The 22,858-nt window shown below is 39.9% G+C and overlaps 1 protein-coding gene across 2 annotated transcripts in view; it reads left to right on the top strand.

The window, feature by feature from the left end:
- Nucleotides 1-22,858, top strand: part of LOC120786851 (retinoic acid receptor beta-like) — a 145,503-nt gene that overhangs the window by 75,476 nt on the left and 47,169 nt on the right. For both annotated transcript variants that reach the window (XM_040122569.1, XM_040122570.1), the window contains exon 3: nt 16,324-16,465. In XM_040122569.1, the coding sequence (XP_039978503.1) occupies nt 16,324-16,465 (142 nt within the window). The remainder of the gene's footprint in view (nt 1-16,323; nt 16,466-22,858) is intronic.

The raw sequence follows: 22,858 nt of genomic DNA, 5'->3' as shown, positions 1-22,858 counted from the left end.
CAAAATGGGTTGGTTCCAGTGTTGAGCTTTGCAGGTGCAGGGTGGATATGGTTTTGCAAAACTGAACCTGTGGGGGACTTTGGCCAAAAGATAAAAATCATCTCCCATTTCTAAAACTTTTAACTTCCAAATTAACTGCTTTTTTTAAATGACATTTCTTATTCGTTTTCTAAGTATAGAATGAATAATTGTGTGGTGTTAATATGTTGATGTAGGTCTAATCTCCTTTGTAAGTACCACACACAGCATGGAACCCTCCTATTGTCAGAGCATATCTTCCACAGTGGTTTGAGACATCCTGCTGACTAACAAACAAACACATAAACAGGACTAAAAATATAACCTCCTTGGTACAATGAATTATGCAGAAGTTTATAAATCTGGCAACAAGATTGCATATGAATTTTTCAGCTTTTGTGGATACACAGATTTTGGGATCTCACCGACAAATCGGTTGATTTTCATGTATCTGGCCCTGGAATTAATACAAATACTATATACAGTATGAAGGTTTAATCAGTAGTAACTTGTCATTGACATTAACAGAAGGAAAAATCCTATTGTTTTCCTTGTTGCTGGTGGTTTGCCATGTGTCAGTTGTTCTTAGTTAACCTTCCGATATATTTCCCGCTATTCTCCTGTCTTCATTCAAAGCAATGCTTTTGCCCAGTAGCACTCTCCTCACATCGCATAATGGTTCTCCCCCCATGTGCTTTTCATATCTTTATTTACTCCCTGCTGTCCGCTGCTGTTGTGAGACGCCAATGATGAAGAGCCCAGTTTAGCTGACTAGAGAGATAGAGAGCAAAAAGAGGACATGGATCTGCCGGGGCCTTTCTCTGCCTGCGTTCTGCCTGTCACCATAATCTATACAGCTCCCCTCGGTGCTAACACTCTCTCCGTAATGTGATCTGTCAACGTTGTACAACATAAAAGAACTGCGAGCGCTAATAGAGAGAGAAGAATCAAACAGAGCGGGTCAGCACCGCATACGTGTGACAGGAAATAGATATGATTGTTATGCCACGACAACCTTCTACTCTCCCTGCAGTGCAGTCTGCAGCTCAACTGGTGAAACTGCCTCGTGTCTTCTTCAGTCATCAGTAGATGGCCAGTTGAAAGGCAAGACTTCAGTTTTGTGTGTGTTGTGTGTATCACCTGCCTTTTGACTGTATGTTTGGACAGAGCTCAGGTTGTTGACGATGTGTTAAGTGAAGTAAAAGTATGTGAACTGTCCTCTTGGGCGGAGGGGGAATAGATGAATTAGCACTTACCTGGTCAAACAGGTATCCTTAATATGAATGAGGGTCCTTTAGTGCTTTGGTTTTATGAGGAAGTTTGCTATTACGGAGATGCTGTGGTGTATTTATTTACAATAAAAATAAATACTTGTTGGATTTTGCAAAAAATCCTTTTTTAATCATCATTGGAATTTTATGTTTATTTTATAATATTCTAACATCTACCTCAAACCCAAATGCTTCTCTGAAACTAATTTTAAAGAAACAACAGTAATGAGAGGAAATTCCTGACATCACTTGTCAACACATTTGTCAGTCAAAACCATATACCCACCAAAAACTTCAAGGTCTGACTGGCAGTGAATTACTAGTAATAATAAGCAATAATAGTGTATTATTAGTCGAACTAATGAAAAACTGGAAGAAAACCTATTTGTACAAACCAATGATTACCAATGATTTGGTAATACTGTGTGATAATTTAGAATCATCACTAGTAGAACAACTCAGATAGCAAACTGACGCCAGACCATATCTAGTAAAAAAAAAAAAAAAGTGCCATCTGGACCAAATCCTCAGTGGCCTGAATCAGGTATTGAAATACTGTAATTTAAAACATATAGCTTATGTAACCCAAAATCTAACCAACCCAGCTCTGCTTCTGCCCAGTTTATGATATCAAAGTTCAATATACTGTATGTAATTTCCCCCATAGTATCTAAAACTATGGGGGCACTATGGGGGTACGAGCACTTTACTATGACCACCGTACTAATCCTGGGTAGGTTCTCCTTCTGCTCTCAAAGCAACCTCATGTCTTCGTGGCATGGACTCCACAAAATTTTGGAAACACTCCTTTGAGATTCTGAGCCATGTTGACATGATTTCATCACATCATTTCTGCAGATTTGTCATTGTGCCAATCTCCCATCCCAAAGGTGTTTTGTTGGATTCAGATCTGGTGACTGGGGAGGCCACTGAAGTTCACTGAACTCATTGTCATGTTCATGAACTTCAGTTTGAGATGCACATGAGATGCACATGGTCAGCAGCAATACTCAGATAGGCTGTGGCACTCAAACCATGATTGATATGGTATTAAGTGGCCCAAACATTCCCCATACAATTACACCACCACTACCAGCCTGGACTGTTGAAACAGGGCAGGTTGGGTCCATGGATTCATGCTGTTCACACCAAATTCTTACCCTACCATTCTGCCTCAGCAGAAATCAAGATTCATCAGACCAGGCTACGTTTTTCCAGTCTTCAACTGTCCAGTTTTGGTGAGCATGTGCACTCTCAACCTCTGATTTCTGTTCTTGGCTAACAGGAGTTGAACTTGACGCGGTTTTCTTCTGTTGTAGCCCATCCTCCTAAACTTTGGATGTGTTTTGCATTCTGAGATGCTTTTCCGTTCACCACAGTTTTAAAGAGTGGTTATCTGAGTTACAATAGCCTCATTCTCTCATCTCCAACCATTCTGGCTATTCTCCTCTGACTTCGCTCATTGACAAGGTGTTTCCGGTCACGGGACAGTCCCTCACTGGATGTTTTTTTGTTTTAGGCACCATTCTGAGTAAACTTTAGAGAATGTTTTGTGTGAAAATCCCAGGAGATCAGCAGTTTCAGAAATACTCAAACCAGCCCGTCTGGCACCAACAATCATAAAACAAAGTCACTAAGATCGCATTTTTTCCCATTCTAATATTTGACTTTGACATTAACTAAAGCTTCTGACCTGTAGCTGCATGATTTTATGCATTGTACTGCTGCCACATGATTGGCCGATTAGATAATAGCAGGAATAAGTAGATGTACAGGTGTTCCTATTAAAGTGCTCACTGAGTGTATTTTCTAATCAGTCCCCATCTTATCTTTTAACTCCTGATTGGATCTTTTCCTTCCAATTGAAGTGTGTATGAGAGGAATCAGGGATAGACCCAGTTGAACCAATATGAGGCCTACAGTTCAGTTAGGACCTGGTTTTGGATCTGGCAGCACAGAGTCAACAACACTGAGGGAATACAGATATGTATCCCCACATATACTGTTGTTAGAGATATAAATAACTGTTATGATACAGTACATTACCTATAGATATGATGATGATAAAACGTAGGCCTCAAGCAAAAAGTGTGACAGGTGGTGTTGGAAGAAATTGGAGCTGATGGAGTGAAGATATTCCTTTGCTGACTTGCGCTGTCTCCAGCCCTTCAATTTCTGTCATGGTGGGGTCAGGTAGGCATCTTAACATCCCAAGTTGGAATAGTCATCCTCACAGCATCAGCAGTGTACAGCTGTGTACTCATTGTTTCCAGGCAACAGTGCGGTTGTTATTTTCTGTCCGCACTCAGGACTTCACTGACCAAAACACAGAGAAAGAACAGGAAGTCAAGGTTGCCATCCAGCAGGGGGACCAAGTTTAAGTGGTGCTACTCTGTTGCAACTTTACCAAAGTAAAATTTACATAACAAGTTTAAGAATTGCCATGGTTAAGATAAAAATGAGCTCAGTTAACATGTATTCAGAGTAACTAAAAAAAAAAAAGTCCAGCCCTGCCCACAAAAATTAGCCATTGCTGTAAAATCATAATCAAACAGTGTATGAGAAGTATCATTCAGTTTAATACAACACAGTGCTGCCTGACTGACTCACACTCTCAACTGAATTTAACTGCTGCACTAACATGTGGTCATCCCCTTCCTGTTGCACATTTTGTATTATGAATGCTTTGTGTCAGCTCTTCTTCATGCACATGTATTGCAGTTGTTGTAATATTTGACTTTTCTGTCAAGATTAGTCTAAGCCCTCATGTTGGAGCTGGTTCAAACAGCTTGTACTGTTACACAGGCCTATTCAATATCGAGTACTGACTCCACCTGGGTCCACAGTGGTGGTAATTACAAGGGGAACCAAGCATTAAGAATATTGCCTGTTAGCCCATGGTACCACCTGACCAGCTCTACACAGCTTGAGCAGGAACAACTTTGTTGTGATTTTTCAGTGAGCCCAGTCCTTGGAACATGCACACAGCACGCTCTCATGTGCACCGTGAGACCGAAAGAGGGGCCTGAAACGGCCGGTATAAAGTATATGGAATTTAGATGGTCCACTGGCCCACCGATGAAGCGGCAATCAGGATTTGTCCTGATATGTCAGATGGTCAGTCCGACACTGGATGAACCCACGGAGAATTATTACAAACTCTGCCATTCCACCTACCCTACAGAGCACTCCAGCATCTTTCAGCTCATTGATTTTGTTTTTTTCTATGAAGCTTTGTTGTTGTTAATTTACATAAGGTGCATTTAGCAGCTAAAGAGCTAGATATCTTTTTTCAGTACTTAGTAGAGACCAAACCAAAGCAAAAGGAGAATGAAAGTTAGAGATTCATCAGGTGGACACAAATACAACTCCACAACTCCAGTCCACAACTGAACTCTAAGCAAAAGGTTTGTGCAAAATTACTTTTGTGCCTGCAAGCCAGTTGTCAGGATATGGTGATTGAGTTATTAATCATTGATTTTGCTTGTATAAATGCTGGTGTATTTGGCCCTAACCCAAATCTCAGTGGTTCTGGAGAAATCTGATCTGGAAAAATAGCATGTGTTTGGTAATAATGCAAACTTGAATGTAGCTCATACTGCCATGGGGCTGAGTAATTAACATTAAATTCTTGACAGAATTTTCAGACCTTTAGCCAAACCATATCCGAAAGGTTACCCCCCTGAAGAATTTAGGTCTGGCACAATGTCCACACCTTGGAAACACAATACTGTGACACACTACTGTTTCTGTGAGTTTACTCCTGGCTGTGCTCGATGGGACAGGTCAGCGACAGGTCTGACTCTGTGTGGTGTGTGTTAATGTGTAAGTGAGCAGGATGGAGGCCTCCCATTGGAGAGCGAGAGAGCTTACAGATGGCTTCTGATTGCTCCGGGGGCCCCTGCCAGGTCTGGGACAGAAAGATGAGTGCTGAATGGCGAGTGGCAACCTGAAGAATAGGGCCACAGTGGGGCATCTGTGGAGGACTTGGTGATCTGAAACCTCCTGATTCTCCCCTCTGTTGTCTTTTCATGCCTCTCGTTTGGTCTCCAGTTCTGTATTTTTGCAGCTATTCAGAGCTCGTTGGGTAAGTCACACAGCTCCTCTGTTCAGGCCTCTCACTAGCTATCTGTCCTTTTTCTTCATCCTTTTGTTGCCTTCTTGTTTTTTGCCTTCTCCTTTCTATTTTCCCCTTAACTTACCTTTCAGTGTCTACTGTATCTCCTGGTCTATCTTCAGGTGTTCGGATGGACAGATAAGCACTGATTGAGTATAAGGGTGGCTGATGGCAAGAGAACGAGAAACATAAGAGAAGAAGTGGGGGTCTGAGAGAGCTGTGTCTTGTTTTATGTGTTGTAGCTGTTGACTGCCGCTCTGTTTTTGCCTTATCTGTTGAGGTTTCACATTTGCCACAGCAACAATGTAGTTTTGTGTGCAGTCCAGGGTCCTTTCTTGTCCTGTTGTTTTGTATTTTCAGTTGATACAGTGGTTGAACCACCACGCTCCTGCTGTCCCCATTTTGTGTTTCCAAAATGTCAACTTTTAGCTCCTACAAAACCCACTTGGCCTACATTCTCAGCCCTTGATGTGTTCACTGGAGAAAGTGTGTGTACATGGAATACAATATAAAATGTTTTTGCTGTGCAAACCCATATTTGACGTAAAAAAAACATGAAATTGGGCTGGAATATTTAAACTTCAGTCATGTTAGAGTTTTCACATGACTGCAGTCAGTGAAATTTTCCTGATTCATTTCCTAAAATGGAACAAGAATTTTAGGAAACCTGCTTTCCTCGTTGTCCTCCTTTTCTAATTTGTCTTTTTGCCCTTAGTCATTCTGTCAACCCTGTTCCCTCCCAACTCTGTCGTGTCTTTCCAGTAAACTGTAGGTGTAAGTAATATCCTGGACTGGATAAACTGGATAATATTCACCCTTCACCCCCCTCTTCCTACTTTCCACTCTACCTCTTCTCCTCATTTTTCTGGAACCCCCCAGCGTCTCCAGTGTCTTCTCTACTTTCCAGTGATAAGATGTCGACACGATTAAAAGTGAAAGCTAATCCACTGCTCTGCCTCTCTCCCCTCGGCTGTACTGAATGCTCAGGCAACAAAAAACACTGCGGCCAAGTCAAAAGAGCCGGACAGCCAGTGGATGGCAGGAGCGGAGAGAAAGAAAGGGTGAGGAAGAGAGAAAGACAAGGAGGCCAGGTGGATAAGGGGGTTTGCTTGTAGCTAAATAATTAATGGTTGGCACTTTCGTTTTTTAATCTGTAAATGAGAAGGCCTAAGATGGCGGGGCCAGTGCTCTGACACCCTATCCCCATGCCATTAAGATAACAAGATGTTGGATAATGATCTTGGTTAAGGTGCAGTTTATCAGTCCAGGGGGAAGTGGCCTCGTCTCCCAGGTGGCTGGGCTGGTGTCCCCTGATGCACCGACATCACATCTCAATATGGCCATATCTAAAGAATAGCAAAAAGAGTGTCAGGATATGAAGAGTGCTGTAGATCAGCATAAACACAATTAACTTAAGGAAAAGCATTGATTATAGCTCATCAGTAAAACCTAATGATATTATATAATGTACATCAGTTTGAAATTGATTTATCTTGTGAACTTTCATTGTTCATACATTTTTAATAGCTCCAAAGAGTGTGCAAAGATTCAAGGGTCTGACTCATGTAGTCATCAAATTTATACAATGTTATACACAGCAATGGAAGATACTTTTGAACATACTTCTGACTGGCTGGTAGATGTTAATAAGAAGTTTATATTAACGCAGTTTAAAAGCCTTTGTGAAAATTTTGTAAATTGTGTGTAAATTTTGAGAGGGTGGGTGAAATCATCTGTTACAGTATGTTAAAATGTATATTTATATGGGATACATGTATATATATGTATCCCAATATAAATGTACTTTTTCTTGTGAAAGGGCACATCATCAACATAAGAATATGATGGATGTAACGCTATTTAATGATTCAAATTTAGTAAAACACTATCTGTGTACGGGAAGCGCTTAACCTTTAGAGCTATTAAATTGAATTTTACATAAAAAAGAATGTATTTGATTGTTCTGATTATTGTTGGTTTCTGTTGAGAAATTTAGTGCCATATGGTTCATGATCGTATTTTATATTCTTACCTAAACAAGCAGAGAATTTCAGGAATAAGATGAGTTTAGCAGCTCTGCCCTCCTCTGCATTGTTGTGAATGAGGTGTGATTCATTCTCAGTGTATCCCCGCAGCCAAAACCTCTGGACTACAATTCAGCCTGGCAGCAGCAGCACCCCCCCACCCCCCACTGGTTGTAGAGATGAAGTGCTCTGAGTCGTGGTATCTGCTCACTACTGCTGCTCACAAACCACTAGAGATACACCATGTTACAAAGAGCTCGTGTTCCAATTACACTATGACCAGGACAACCATAAAAAAATACAACTTATACCTTTAAAGCATATAGCTGATGGTCAGGTCAGACCTACAGATTTGGAGGCATTACATCTGTCACAAAAAAAAGAGAGAACGAGACTTCATTAAGCTATGCCCACCTCTATACTAATACAAGTAAAAAGAAAAAGCTCACTACTTCGTGAGTAATTTGGGTCTGTTTCTAGTTTCATAACTAATTTTTTTCATAATTCATTATTCAGTGGGAAAATTGCTATGGGATGGTGTTTCCTACATTTATTGTATTCCAAAAACTTGTTCTCGTGGCTGACCTGCTTCACAAAGGTTTGTGATCAGGACAATCAGTAAAGTCTTTCCTGCATTCTGAACAACAGAATATTCAGCTTTAGTGCATGACAGAGAGGGTGAGAGAGAGGCTGCTGAACTGAATGCGCAGTCAGCGGGTGTGCTCCAGTAGCTGTTCATTGAGAATCAATGATCTGATCTGACATGAAATCCATGCACAATAATTACACATAGGTGCACAAAACAACACATGAAATCAGCCCATGAGCCTTGATAAATAAGAAATACCCTGCACACTGACCACAGCAGAGCTGCACACATACATTTAAAATTAACGATGACAAGACATTAGGAAATGTTAACAGTTATTTATTAGTTTTTTGAATGCTGGGTATTTCATTTCATGAACTAAATAAATGACTTTGTTAGGTTACAGATTAGGTCAAAAACAGCCCTGGTCATGACTAGCACATCCACTGTGTAGTACTGTATTTCCCCTCTGTGGGAGCTGCGGTGCTGGATGCTATCAGAGTTTAGGGTAATGTTAGCACATCTGTCGGGGTTTTTAATAGATGTGGGGAAGTTTACACTCCAGCAACCCCGGCTAATGTTTCCCAAGATCACATTAGCCAGACATGTTGGTCTTTATCCTCAAAGCCTTTTCTCTTGTAATGCTGAAAGTGAAAATATACTGTTTGAAAATATGAACAATAGGCTAAGGAGCCAAACAGGGTTCAAATGTAATCACAGATTGATCTAACATTTTTACTATTGTAATTATAATACAATGACTAACTAGCACTACACTGCAATACAAGAACAATGGTGTTTCCTTTATTTCTATGTCTTTATCATGGATCATGTGCTGGTATGGATGCTGACTTTTTGCATTGGAACTGTCGGCTTTAGTCTGAGTTTTTAACCACAATATCATGTATGCAGCCATTAGGTACATTTTCAATTCCAATTTTACTAGATTCCTGTCTTAAAAAGATAAAATAATCATAATAAAAAGTCAGCCAGAGATGGTGTTCCGGACCAACCAATTGAAAGTCACCAGCTAAAAATGAAAAACCCGTTTTTCTCTACCTTTGTATAAAATAAAAGATCAGTCAAAAATGTATATAAGTTTTGATGGTAACTTTGTGATTGAGGCTAGAAAGCTTGACAGGCAACAGAATCTGGTATGGGATTAGCAAACAGTCAAGTCGATGAGATTTTTTTTTAGGTTTTTCAAGTGTTTATAATAGCACTACAGTATAACACTTTATTTAACTAAGTCCCTATATTTGTCCAACATTTGTCCCTTCCTACCAATGAGAAAAAAAAAAAAAACAGTTACCATGGCAGCGCAAACACATGCAGCAACCTCTCGTGGAGGAAAAAGCACCAAAAGTGGTGTGAGAGGACCCAGACGTATAGCACTCATGGAGATATCTGGGCTAGGCTAAGGGCTAAGCCCACTAGACTTGCTACCATAGTTATCCTGTTGGCTAATGGATGCTTATGGTTGTAAATTGGACTTTACGTCTTAGACGGACTACCCAGTATGAAATGAAATTTGTTTTCATTGAAAAATCACCTACATAGCAATATTCTGGACACAGCAATTGTGCTAGTGGAGTTTATGATCGCCGGCCATACTATTGTTCAAGGAAGTTCACTGCTGTTATTGTAACAGTCTGCCAGCCCCCTGATGCTAACGTGACAGAGGCACTATGAGAAGCCGTTGCTGAGAATCCAAGATTCTGCATTCCGATCCGGGGCCAAAGCAGCCCTCAGAGTAGCAAGAAATAACTCTTACATTGGCTTCAGAGAAGTAAAACAAAATTATACATGGAGAACAGCCACTTTTCTTACAACAGCACTTGTGAGAGGGCATCCTGGTCACCAAAGACTACAAAGATCACATCACAGACTTTTGACAGGGATGCCTCCCTTCCAGGTGTGACCTCACCCACATGACCAGATTCTGCCTGTGACTGCAGACAGTGTGAAGAAAACCCTCTCCAGGGTTAACTCTCACAAATCAGCAGGACCACACAAAATCGCAGGTTATGCCATCAAAGCCTGGCACACGTCCTTACAGATATCCTCAAAATCTCGCTTGCCCAAGCAGTCATCCCCACATGCTTCCAGTCAACCACCATCATCTCGGGGCCGAAGAAGTCTTCTGTGTGCTGTCTGAATGATTAGCACTCACACCTATCATCATAAAGTGCTTCAAGAGGCTTGTCCTCCAGCACATTATTTCCAGCCTCAGAAAGACATGTGCTGAACACATATCACTGACCATCAGTGGCACTGCATTATAGAGGGTCAGCAGAACAAAGTTTTTTGTGTGCAGATCACAGAAGACCGCTCCTGCACCTCACATGTAACAGCACTCTCCAAGCAAACACAGCAGCGTCTCCATTTCCTGCATTGATTAAAGACGGTGAGCTTCCCTCCACCCATCCTCAACACATTCTACAAGTGCTTCTTTCCTCAAGCTATGAGGATACTCAACAGCTTGGGGCAAATAGTCCACAGGAAACGAAATTTGAAATTTGATTCAGAGGTTTGGGAAAGTGGTCTCAGACTTTTGGACCCCACTGTATGTACAAATGACATCAGTAAAATGTCATTTGGATTTGCAATGCCAACTTATTTTGTCCTGATATGACAACTAAAGATATGCTAAATCTCAGAGAAGACAATGGGTCAGAGGCAGAGTTGGAGTTAAATGAGCTGAAGCACATTCAGATAAATTCCTGTACTAACCCATATTGACCCAATCTGACACTTGGCACTGGGAGGTTCCACAAAAAAACCATTTAGCACGAGTTAGTTAGGTGTTCTTGGCAGAGGACCAAAATGAATTTATCACAACAAAACTGAAGCTCCTGTCTGTGTTTACGTCAGTGAGAGCTCTATTAAATGTTGAACAAAATTGGGAACAGTTCTATCCAGTGTTTGAAAAAGTTGGGCACAAATTTATTTTTTTTTGTTAATTTTTAAAGTAAAGAGAAGTAAATACAACTCCCACAGCAATCAGACATTAAAAATGATAACTGCACTGTTACTTGCACTGAACTGGAAAAACTGAACAATACAGTAACTTGGGTATGTGCAAAAGTTTGGAAACCTTTCCTTATTTGAATTTTTAGGATGTGTAAGGCAGGTGATATTATGATGATAAATATTGTATAATAGGATGATACATTTTCTGACTCTTTAAACCTTGTGGTAACACTCAGGCTCCTGTGAACAACAAACTGAGGATCTGAAAATGAAGCTAATTAATGCCCACAGAGCAGGGAAGAGAGATGTTAAAGCCTTTCCAGCTGGAGATTTCTACTGTCCAAATGTAAGTTAAGGGGAATTGTTGAAGTTAAGACAAGGTCTGGAAGAACAATAAAAATTTCAAACAAAAAAGCAAGTCCGCTGGATCGAAAGTAAAAGCAAAACCCCCTTAGGACTGCAAAGGACCTGCAGGAGGGTTTGGCTGACACAGAAGTGGTGATGCACAGTTTTACTGTGTAGCGTAGGAAACTATCTGCCACCTCATCAAAAAATGTATCGTCTGAAGTATACAAATCAACATCTGAATAGAGTCATTCATTTAGTAAACAATTGCTGTGGACAGATGAAGGGGAAATTCAGCCTTTTGGCCACACTCACTAAAGGAGTGTTTGGAGAAAATAAGGAGCTGCATTTGATGAACACCTTACTAGATCTTAAGCATGGTTGTGGAACCATTATCCCAATGGGCTTATGTGAAAAACCAGTGGCACAGGCAACATTGCATAGATATATAGAAGAATAGATTACAATGCAAATGTCATGCAGTTCATTGATCGAAAGCAAACCTCAAAATCCACCATGAACTAACACAAGTTAGTTAAGAAGCAATGACTTAGTAGGGTGCCAAAACTTTTGCATGTGCCATAATTTTTTTTTTTTTCTATTTTTTAAGTTCATGAGATAAAAGGTAACAATGCATTAATGTTTAAAGGTTAATTTTTTATGTCTGCAACAGTGGTTGTATTTACTTCTCTTTACTTAAGAAAATCAAAAAAATATGTCATTTGACCAGGTGTGCCAAAACTTTTGCATACAACTGTACTCTAACTTTAAGGCTCTGCCGTCAGCCTCATGCTTACAGCCCATAGATGCTATTGCTTTAAAACTGTATGATGAAGTATTTGAATTTTGATGACATAACTTTAAGTGAAGTTTCAGCCTTTACTGTAACAAGTGTGTTCCAAAGTGGCAGCAAAGGGATTTGCTGTCAGTCCTGGAGAGGAGCTGAAGTAGCTGTTAGTCATCAAAAGGTGCAGAGATACATCTCTTGATGTTACAGAGATCATCTGAAATTTGAGGCAATGTGAAACGCACAGGAATGCAGGTATGCATTCAGACCAAAAAAGGTGGCACTACAATGTTGATCTGCGCAGCTTTGCAAAATAGGACTTGCTGGAAGATTGCTGACATAGTGACTACTTGCAGGGCCAGTTGGCTAGCTACTATAGGTAGTGAGATAAGCACTAATATGATGGCCAGCCACAACATGGTAGAAAACTGGCAAAATGCTTGCATTAATCAGCCATAGTAGCCCATCAGGCTTGCTGGCTTGCTATCATTCAGGAAATTAACCAGCTTGGTAGCTAACTGGAAAATAAGTTAACACAGTCTGTTATAGATATACAGTATTTGTACCACACTTTATTTGTGATGCAATTTATACTCTGACAGAGTTGCATGCAGTACTATTATGATAGCATCTTCTATTTTAGACTGCCTGACAGTCTTTTCCGTCAAAGGGTAGCACTGTGAAGACAGGTTGCTATTAGTCAGTGCCACAAATTTGCATCACAAAGTAAATCAAAGTTACTTTCGACACAAAAGATTTCCAAAGATTTACTTTACCTCTCTTAACATACCCACTAATCATGTTTGTACTGTGGACATTAACTGATTTTTGCTCAGAGCTTTCACTGTTATCAACGCTAGTATGACTGGGCCTCAAACCTACATTACATGATTTTTTTAGCCACTTCGACAGCGTAACAAGCTGGAAACACATTGACATATGATCACATTTTAAAGTTGATATGGCAAACATTTAAGCAAGGAACCTTATATTTACACAACCAGAAGATACAGGGAAACACATGGAAGTTGTGTTTGTGTCCACTTGATGAATGCATGTCTCATATTTGCTCTCCTTTTAGCTCTGTTTTGGTCTATACCCACTCCTGAGCAAAGTATTTGGCTCTTTAGCTGATAAATGATCCACTGTGTTCACCGGCATCTATTTGACTTTTTCTGTCTGCTTTTTGATTCTGGTTAGCATACAACAGGCTTATAAGAGAGGTTATAGGAGAGGTTGACGAGAGCAGTGAGGCTGAATCAAAACAGTAAAGTTGCAGGCTGTAAAACCAAAAACAATGAGACGAAAGAAAAATAAAATGCTCCATAGCACTGAGGGGAACTGCAGAGTTGGGTGATAATTCTTGAAAGCGACACCTTTCATATTTCACATAGTTGTTTGATCAATTGTTAATATGAATTAATGCTGTGAATTCTACCTACAATTTGATGCAGTGGATGTGTATGGAATTGTCTGGTGCTCATGGCATTAAAATTACATTTAAAAGAAGTAATAGCAGAGTCTCCTTGCAGAAATAATCTCCCTCGACCACTCCAGTGACCCACTTGCCAGGAATCTGAAAACTTTCTCATGCCGGAAAATTTACTTTCCTTTTCCCCATCAGGATGTATATTTAATTTAATATATCTATAATATGGATGAGGAAAGGTAAATGAAGAACATCGCAGCTTAGGCCTTGAACTGTCAACAAACCTTCCCCAAATAGCTGAAGTTCACAAAATGCAAATCCGTCTTGGAAAACAGTCTGCAGAAAGAGCACAACACACAAAGTATAACCAGTATAACCCCGAGCACACTGTGCAGCACTTATCACACACATAGATTTCCAAGGCTAAGTGACCTGCATGGTCTCAGCTTTGAATGGCCTAAGTACCTGAGTAGCCTTGGGTTCTGCACCCAACCTGAACACAGTTATATGGCAGCTAATGGTGATGCAGGCTGCTTCCATGGTTATCCATCAGACCTCACAGGTAATGTCTACCAACTCGCTTGGCTTACATCCGCCAGAATAAAGGCCTCTATTAAGATAATGAATAATACCAACTGAGGGGAGGTGACCTCGGACTGGTCATGTGTTGTCAAGGCTGAAGCACGATTGGCTGCTTTTGGTTAGTATCTGTGCTACCAAGGGGGTGGTGCGGCGCTTGACGGATGCTCGAGGCCGAGGTGAGATGGGCTACAGAGTCAGCCGTTTCACTCCTGTGATCTAATCTGTTACCCATCGTGCATCCTGCTTCACTAATGAAAAGGCAAGGTCCTATCCATCACAAGCAGCTATAGTAAATGGAATTTTAACCCCCTCCCACCCCAATGTCCCTCCACCCCCCACCTTGCAAAAGGGCCTGGATGATTGATGATCATTGCAAAAGACCCCAGAGCTATGGAAAATTAATATCAAGAGGAAAAAAGAACAGTGAAGACTCCAGCTTCCTACAGATGCTCCTCTGGTTCGTGTCACTCAGCTCAGCAACACACACAGCTGAGCTCAGCCGCGGTTTCTGTGTACCAAGATTTCCAAGGAGAATCCACACTGTCTTCGTTATTGCTCCCCTTCAAGCAGGCAGCCCAGAGCACTTGGAATGTCAACCCACAGGGCTAAATGTGCATTTAGATGAAATGGGCTCTAATGGTTAAGATCGGGACAATGAGTAAGTTTACACAAAGCGTAAGCGCTGCATATAGGAGTCTAAAAATGTGTGCATATTGGCCTTGTGTTTCTAAATGGAAGGCATCCCGCTGATTGAAAGGTATTCAGAAGCTGGAACTGCTCTTCTTGGCTCAGGGACCCATGTTGCAAGGACCCAAGAATCTGACTACTACAATAACTGTGTGTGTGTGTGTGTGTGTGTGTGTGTGTGTGTGTGTGTGTGTGTGTGTGTGTGTGTGTGTGTGTGTGTGTGTTTGTGTGAGACGGCTTGTACAACAAGGGGGAAAACCCACATCCCCAATTGGAAAGGGTTATTTTTGGGTCAGTATTTAAGGTTAGGGTAAGGGTTAGGGTCAGGCAAGGTGGTTAGAGTTAGTCTCCAGGAAATGAACGCAAGTGAGTGTTTGTGTGTAAGTGTTTGTGTGTGTATGTGTGTGTTTGTGTGTGTGTGTGTGTGTGTGTGTGTGTGTGTGTGTGTGTGTGTGTGTGTGTGTGTGTGTGTGTGTGTGTGTGTTTGTGTGCATGCACGTGTGCACAAAAACTGAACTTGGAAAATGTAATGAAATTTAAATTAAATGGCAATTCTTTCTGATTATCAGGCTGGCATATAATCAAACAAATTTCAACATAATCACTTGTTTAATTAGAAACTGATTACTTGATTACTTAAAACCTGTGGATGGAACTGTGGGCTAAGAGTTAAAAAAGTGTTTTGGTATGCATGTAGGCTTCATATGTATACATTATAACCCTAACTGAACATTTATGAATTTCAAAAGACATTAACTCTTCTTTTTAATGTTTTTTTAACCACTGTTGAGAATTCTTATCATGGCTAGATTATTTTTCTTTTCTACTCATTTTTATATGATATGAACCCCAGAGCTCAATGCCTCAAACTGTAATAATCCCTTCTCTAAATGCAGAGCTCTTCTATTGTCACAACTGTTAATGCAGCTACATGTTTTCAGTACTTAGTTACTTACTCTATACCTTTTTATTACTCTATACCTTTTTATTACTAAATATTGAGTGAGGACAATTAAGATCCATTACTTCAGTGTTTTGCCAATGAATTTCAATGAAATTACATTTGAAAATTACTTTTGAAAGAAAAGTGACTTTGGTGTTCCACAGAAGCTTAGTGTCACCTTGTCTGGTTCAGATGTGCTGCTCCACACCCAAAGCTGCACAAGAGTTCTCAGTTATTCTTCCATACTGCACCAACAACCTCACTGTTTGATAACCTGAGGTTCTTCACTCTCTGTTCCCACTTGTACTCTGGTTCTGAGCTTAAATTCAGCATTTGAAGCTCCACAGAGCTCCCAGCAGGGACACATTACCTCTCTTTTCTTTTAGCCTTAATGACAGTTGTTATACAGACAATTATCAGATTGATATATCAATGGCGCTGACTGGATGTTGTATAAAATAGGTGCCTTCAGAAGATTAGAAGCAAAATAAGGTTAACGTTGTGAGAGTCTTCTTTTCATGAACACCTCCCATTCTCTGTCTGCATCTGTCTCCTCAGGGTTTTTTCCGCCGAAGCATCCAGAAGAACATGGTGTACACGTGTCACCGAGAGAAGAACTGCATTATCAACAAGGTGACAAGGAACCGCTGTCAGTACTGCCGCCTGCAGAAGTGCTTTGGAGTGGGAATGTCCAAAGAGTGTGAGTTTCATAGCATGTATTGATATGGACTAAATTTAAATATTGTCATGGGTTTGAAAGAAAAAGTCCTGGGTCCCCTATTTTCTGTAATTACAGAGGCTCTTCCACCCAGACAATATAAATCTAGGGGAGTCAGTGATTATTTTTTTACTTTACATTTAAAATGAGGTTTTTGTTATTTGGAATACCAGTACAAAATAGCACCTTCATTAATTTTCCGCTTTGCTATATTACAGGGCCTGTACACCCACACAGGGGCTTTCACTTTGGGCTGATTAGACCTCTGCTCAGGTTGATTTTGGGTGGAGCTACCACGTGTAAGAGAAGAGACACAGTCTGTATCACCCTACACAGTGCAGAAAAGAGATCTAATCAGGCATAAGTGACAATACCTGTGAGGGTGTGCCAAGGGTGTGTATGGCCTTTAAAGGAACATTAAAACGAAGTGTGGACAGCATTGTAAACTCTCCTCCAGTTTACAGCTGTGCTGGATAATTACTGTAATGGCTTTACTGTTATCAGTATGGTGTGGGGATGATCAATCATCTGAACTAGAGCTGCTGCAGAAGAGTGATTGTTATAGTAGCGTAGTTAATCTGACACATACATAATTCAATCTTATGTATGTCGCCTATAAATGCTAGCCAGTATTTCAGCCAGTGAGGGGGAGCTGCATCATTCTTTAAAGTTTTGTCAAACATCCAATCAGTTGTTTCTGAAAAAAATGATGTGATGAGTGCATAAAAACAAGTGAAACAAAAAAGAATGCACAACCTGAGCCTCAAATGAAATATGATACTTTCTGTAAAATACTAGCATTTTCAGACACTTGGTAGTTAGGATAACCCAGTCACTTGCTGCTGTTGAGACCCCTGTGTTCCCTCTACTCCATTGTCATCAATATGAAGAGTTTGCATTTCACAGGTTATTGGCATCCTTTGATTGCATCAGCATTTATAGCTCAGGTCCAATTCATGCTCCATTAGCTCCATGCTCCTCTCTCTTATGCTGTTTCACACTTCAGCAGAAGAGTCATGGAAAAGATGATGTCTTGATATCCTCAGGCTAAACCCCCCCCAGGGCCACTGATGAGAAAGGGGACAATTCTCTATCCTATATTCATGGATGGAGGTGATACGGTGGTGTCCTTAGCTTCCTGCTCTGAACGCCTACTCCGGAAGGTCCATACTGATTGGATGTTGTGCTCATTGTAGGGACTTAGGTTTTACAATTTCATCACACATCTTTCTGCAACCATAGCGGACATCTAAGCTTTGGTATTGTGTTATTATTGTAATGTAGGACTGAAAAAGGCCTAGTTTCACCTGAGATCACTTGAAGAGTTGGTCAAGTTAAATGACAAAATGCACTGAGCTAGGAGGGAAATTTGTATACAAATTTAGGCAACTGTTACTGTCTATATTCCCAAAGTGGTAATTTGGGAGAGGTTGGTTTACTTAATATACTCTGGAGATTTCATTTAAATCCAGCCACTATTTTTATTTATTTATTTATTTTGTTTTTGTTTCTTCCCTGGACCGCAACAGCAAGGCCAGTGTTACAAACACAGATGTCCGTGACTGACTGACTGACTGAGTGATGAGGTTACACCGTGTTGGCTGAATGCTGCGTGACTGAGTGATGAAGTTACACCATTGGTCTGAGTGTTGGAGTTCCCCCCACTGGCAGCCTTTCAAAAATGAACTGGCATGTTTCTATTACGTCATCAGGCCGACTTTTTGCTTTCCCTGCACAGGCACACCTCTCTCTGGTCTCATTCAATTGACCGCACAGCAGCTGCATGGACATGAATGAGCTTCTGAATGAAAACAGCTTTATTGGGAATTCAGCTGTATTAAATTACTGTATATGTGAGCACAGAGAGTTGGAGAGAAACAAACAGATAAAGGGCTGAAACCGGCTGACACTAAGCAGAATGCTAATACGACGCAATGGTGTAATGAATACGCTAATTAGCGTATTACATTATCTAGCACTATTTAGCGACTTTTCCAGCATGCTATAGCTAGTTTTTATTGAAAGTATTGGTTTACAACAGTTTTAAACTATGTCCTCAATTTTGGACATTTACCGTACACAGTCCAGCCATGCACTAGGTTTTGACCTACTCTTGTTTTATTTTCCAAGGTTCCTTTATTGAGTATTAATTTGAAACAGTATAAATAAAAATCATGCACAAGTTGAATTTTTTTAACCCACCACAGGCACCAAATTGACAAAAGATAATCACATGAATACAACTTAAACCTGCAAACACAATCACAAATTAAACCACAAATGACAATGACCAAAATTATTGTATATGGAGAATGCTAAAATTAATAAAATAAAATAAAATAATACAAAACAAATAAAACAATAACACTTATAGAATTGTAATAGTTATAGTTAGCAGTTAGAGACAGCAGTCTCGGGTTTATCAAAAAAGGTTTGTAGAAAAGGGTCCCATATGGGAATGGCTAATTTTTTCAATTTTCAAACATAGCTTAACATCCCTAATCCAGTGGGAATGGGAGGGATGGACAGAATCTCTCAATTTGAATAGTATAGCTTGTCTACCAAGTAAGGAGGTGAAGGCTAGTATACATTGTTTGATTTTGGGCAGAATCAACTCTTTTGAGGGAATGCTAAATACAGAAGTAAGAGGTATAAGCTCAATGGGACATTGTAAAATTTCAGAAAAGGTTTGGAATACCATTTTCCAGAAATCAGCTAGGGAAGGGCTCGACCAGAACATTTAGATGAGTGAGGCAGGGACATGTTAACATATATCACAAATAAAATCGAACTCAAGGTTTGTTCTAGCTAGTTTTACTGAAGAAATATGAGTATGATGTATCACTTTGAACTGGGTTAGTGTGTGGCGTGTGCATATCGAAGAGTGTACCTTGCTAAGGCCTGGTTCCTAATGTAATCTGGAAAAATCTAACTCAAGGTCCTGTTCCCATGCAGTTCTAATAGCTGACATGTAAGAATATACAGCTGACACTGATCCTTGTTTCTATAGGGTTATGAGGACGGTTTTGCGAAAATAGGGATATAAAGAATTGCACAAAATGTCTGACCTTTAAGTCTGTGAAAAAATTGGTCCTAGGTATACCGAATTTATCTGTCAGTTGGAATAATGATGCAAAAAGAATCATAATTAAAGGTTTTCAAAACATTTCAAGCCCTTATTATGCCAGAAGTGGAATGACCCTTCATTAGCAGTTGGAACAAAGAAAGTATTGGCTGCAATTAGGCTACAAAGAGAGGGAGACTGAAAACCAGAGGTTGCTTTTTTTAGAAACTGGATCCAAATTCACGAGGAATGACTAATAATTGGGTAACCTTTTGGTATGTCTGAGGCAAGGGTAAGCACTGCACTCAAAATGGCAGGTAATGAGACTGGGCTGTACGCACTAGCCTCAATAGTAACCCAAACTGGGCATAAAAGTTCCAGATGAAAATGCGTCCATTAAGAAGAGCAGGGGATGTTTGTGGCCCACTAGTAAAATTATAAGACATTCCCCATGTTTACCATTCAAATTACAAAATTGAAATAAATAGAATCAAGGGTCCTAACCCTTTCCACCGTAGAAGTTCCAGTACCAGGATTGTGCTGTATCTGTTATCAAAACACAACTCCCTGTTTTGAGAAGGTCGATGAGCATATTCTGCTAATTTGAAAAGGTCGGCGCTTCAGAATATGTAAATAAAACATTTAGTGTAAAGTATGCCTGAGTAGTAGCAGGTTGAATTTCAGAATTCTAAAATATCAACTTTCTAAATTTATGGAGCAGTCACATTTGAAACATGATTGTAGAATTTTTCACTCATGCCATGTTTGGTATATGAAACTAGACTGTCTCACATTTCTAGCCACGCTAAACAAATCACGGTATGAGCAACACAATTGCTAAAGCTCAGAGAAAAATCAGACATCAAACTTAATCTTATATGGCCACACGGACATAATTCCACATTTTGGTTGTGCTTTTTCCTCACAAACAGATGTTTATAGTGTAAAAAAATGATTGAAATAATTGAAATCAATCCTTAACTTCATCTACTGTATTCCAGCTCATAGATACACTTTTGTATGCATCCATTACTGACAGGATACAGATTTGTGGGTTGGGGTTGAAAACCTTAAGGAGAGTTTTATGCCCTGTACTGATGTATATAACCAAATTAACTTCAAACCTCGTGACAGCTCACAGTCAGATGTTTCCAACGAGTGGTAACATGACTGTTTAACTCAAATCATTGTGGATTTACTGGCATGTGTAACGCTGAAGTCCTTGCTGCTTGTTGTCAAGCCCTCAGCACGGATTTGGGCTGTGAAGCGATTTTGGCGCAGTGGCCTAAAAAATGCCTGTTTCTATGGCTGTTTGTTTTAACAAAAATGAATGTCTGATTAGTGAATTTCTGTCCAGAGAGCCATTAGTAATCGATATCAAGAGATTTTACAGTCAGATTATCTGTAAGGAGGCAGAAAAGGTTTTTGGTATACCTGCATCTCTAAATGGCTCAAATGGAGAGGACGCTCTCACTAAAATGGATGTAGCATTGTTGTGCTTAATTTCTTTACCAAATTTGGGTGAGTTGGCAGTTTAAAATGTTTAGAACTGGTTCAATAGCGTCATTGTAGACTGATTTATAAGGGTGTTATTCACTCTCTAATTTAGAGGTTTGTGTAGGCAGAAGTAATTTTCCTGATTTATTTTCTTTTTAATTTACTTTTGTAAGTCTCACTCTGGCATGGTGATAGGAACAGTGAGACTTATTGCATTTCAAAATTCCCCCTTATCCATAGAGCCCAAAGTTGGTCATTGTGGTCTTACAGATGTGGAGCTATTACTGTTTGAATTTGGTGTTTTTTTCCAGGCAGAAATTCTAAAAAAACAGCCTAGGGCTTAGGGGGTTAAAGAAAGATTTAGGAACAAAAACCAGGAGACACTGAAAAAGATGAAGAAACTTTGTGCAAAGTGTCTTTTTGGAATAATTTATTTGCCCAATGAGAGATAGGGTGAGTGATGACCTTTTGGCAAGGAGTTGTTGTGCTTGGTCAAGTAAAAGAGAAAAGTTCGACCTAAACAGGGTCTTAAACTCCCTAGTGGGGAGATACCACGATATTTAAAACTGTTTTTAGAAGGCTTTAATGGAAGATTTGTGTATTGAACCTCAAGGGCTTCTTTATATATCTGGAAGAGTTCACTCTTATTGGGTCAGAAAGACCATAATCTAGGAGAAAAGCTTTAATAAGTGTAACAGATTTACTAAGAGAGAAGGGTGTGGGGGAAGGAGAGGTCCAGAACTGCTTCTAAGAAACAGTTAAAATCCCCTCTGAGAATTAAAAAGTGAAAGTTCAAGTCAGGCAGCTGGGTAAAATAAAATGTTAAAAAAGAGAACATCATCAGTATTTCTGTCATACATATTGGCCAGAGGTACGTCCTTACTGAAAAGTTTTTCAGAAACAATAATGAAACAATCATTTTTATCTGAGACAAAATTGGATGTATCGAATGGTATACTCGTGTCAATGAGAACAGCTTTACCTCTAGCCTTGAATGAAAAAGCTGATCTTCTGCCCAAGCACCACAACTCACCACCATGCAAGTTGATCTCATGGAGAAAGGCAACCCCTGCCTTCTACTGCTTAAGGTGAGCCAAAACTTTATTCCTTCTGAGTGGATGATTTAGACCCCTGACATTCCAACTGATATAACTGCGTCTGCTAGCCATATACTCTAGGCCTAAAGAGAGTCAGTAATAAGGCAGCAATTTTTTTCTGATTGAAAAAAATAAAATAGAAAATAAAATAAAATAAACAGGCTTAAAGGACAAAAAAAAATATAAGGAAAATATTCAAAAAAAAGAAAAAGAAAAAACCATAACAGACCAAAAGGTCAACTTACCCCTCACACAAGTTTTTTTGATACTGTGCATGACCAAAGTGGTGGTCAGGGGGAAATCCTCACGAGCTGCTGGCAGTAGAGGTAAACATCTAGGCTAATCAAAATCATTAGGAATGCTCTGGAGAGTGTACACAAGTTTACTTAGTAATCTAGTCAGCTGTTAAGATATCTTGCTCTGCTGGACCAAAGTATTGGACAAGACCAACTAACATTGTCATCCTTGTGAGGTTTTCAGATTGAAAACAAAGTAAATTTTGGTCTTGTGTAATTCAGGCAAAGTAGACCACAGGGGTGTTTTTGCAGTTTTCCATTCACCACAGTCATTTCACCATGAGCTGTAGCTGTTGCTTGCAATGTAGGCAATGTCTAAGTGTGTTTAGAGCTTATTTATGCGAGCTGGGACTTTCAAAACATACCTGGAATTCATGTAATTTTCCCACTGGTCCTTTCCCTATCTGTGTACATTCATGAA

This window comes from Xiphias gladius, chromosome 24 (genome assembly GCF_016859285.1).
Source record: "Xiphias gladius isolate SHS-SW01 ecotype Sanya breed wild chromosome 24, ASM1685928v1, whole genome shotgun sequence".
Lineage (NCBI taxonomy): Eukaryota > Metazoa > Chordata > Actinopteri > Istiophoriformes > Xiphiidae > Xiphias > Xiphias gladius.
Note: the sequence above shows the minus strand (reverse complement) of the source record. Positions and strands in the feature narration are given on the sequence as shown.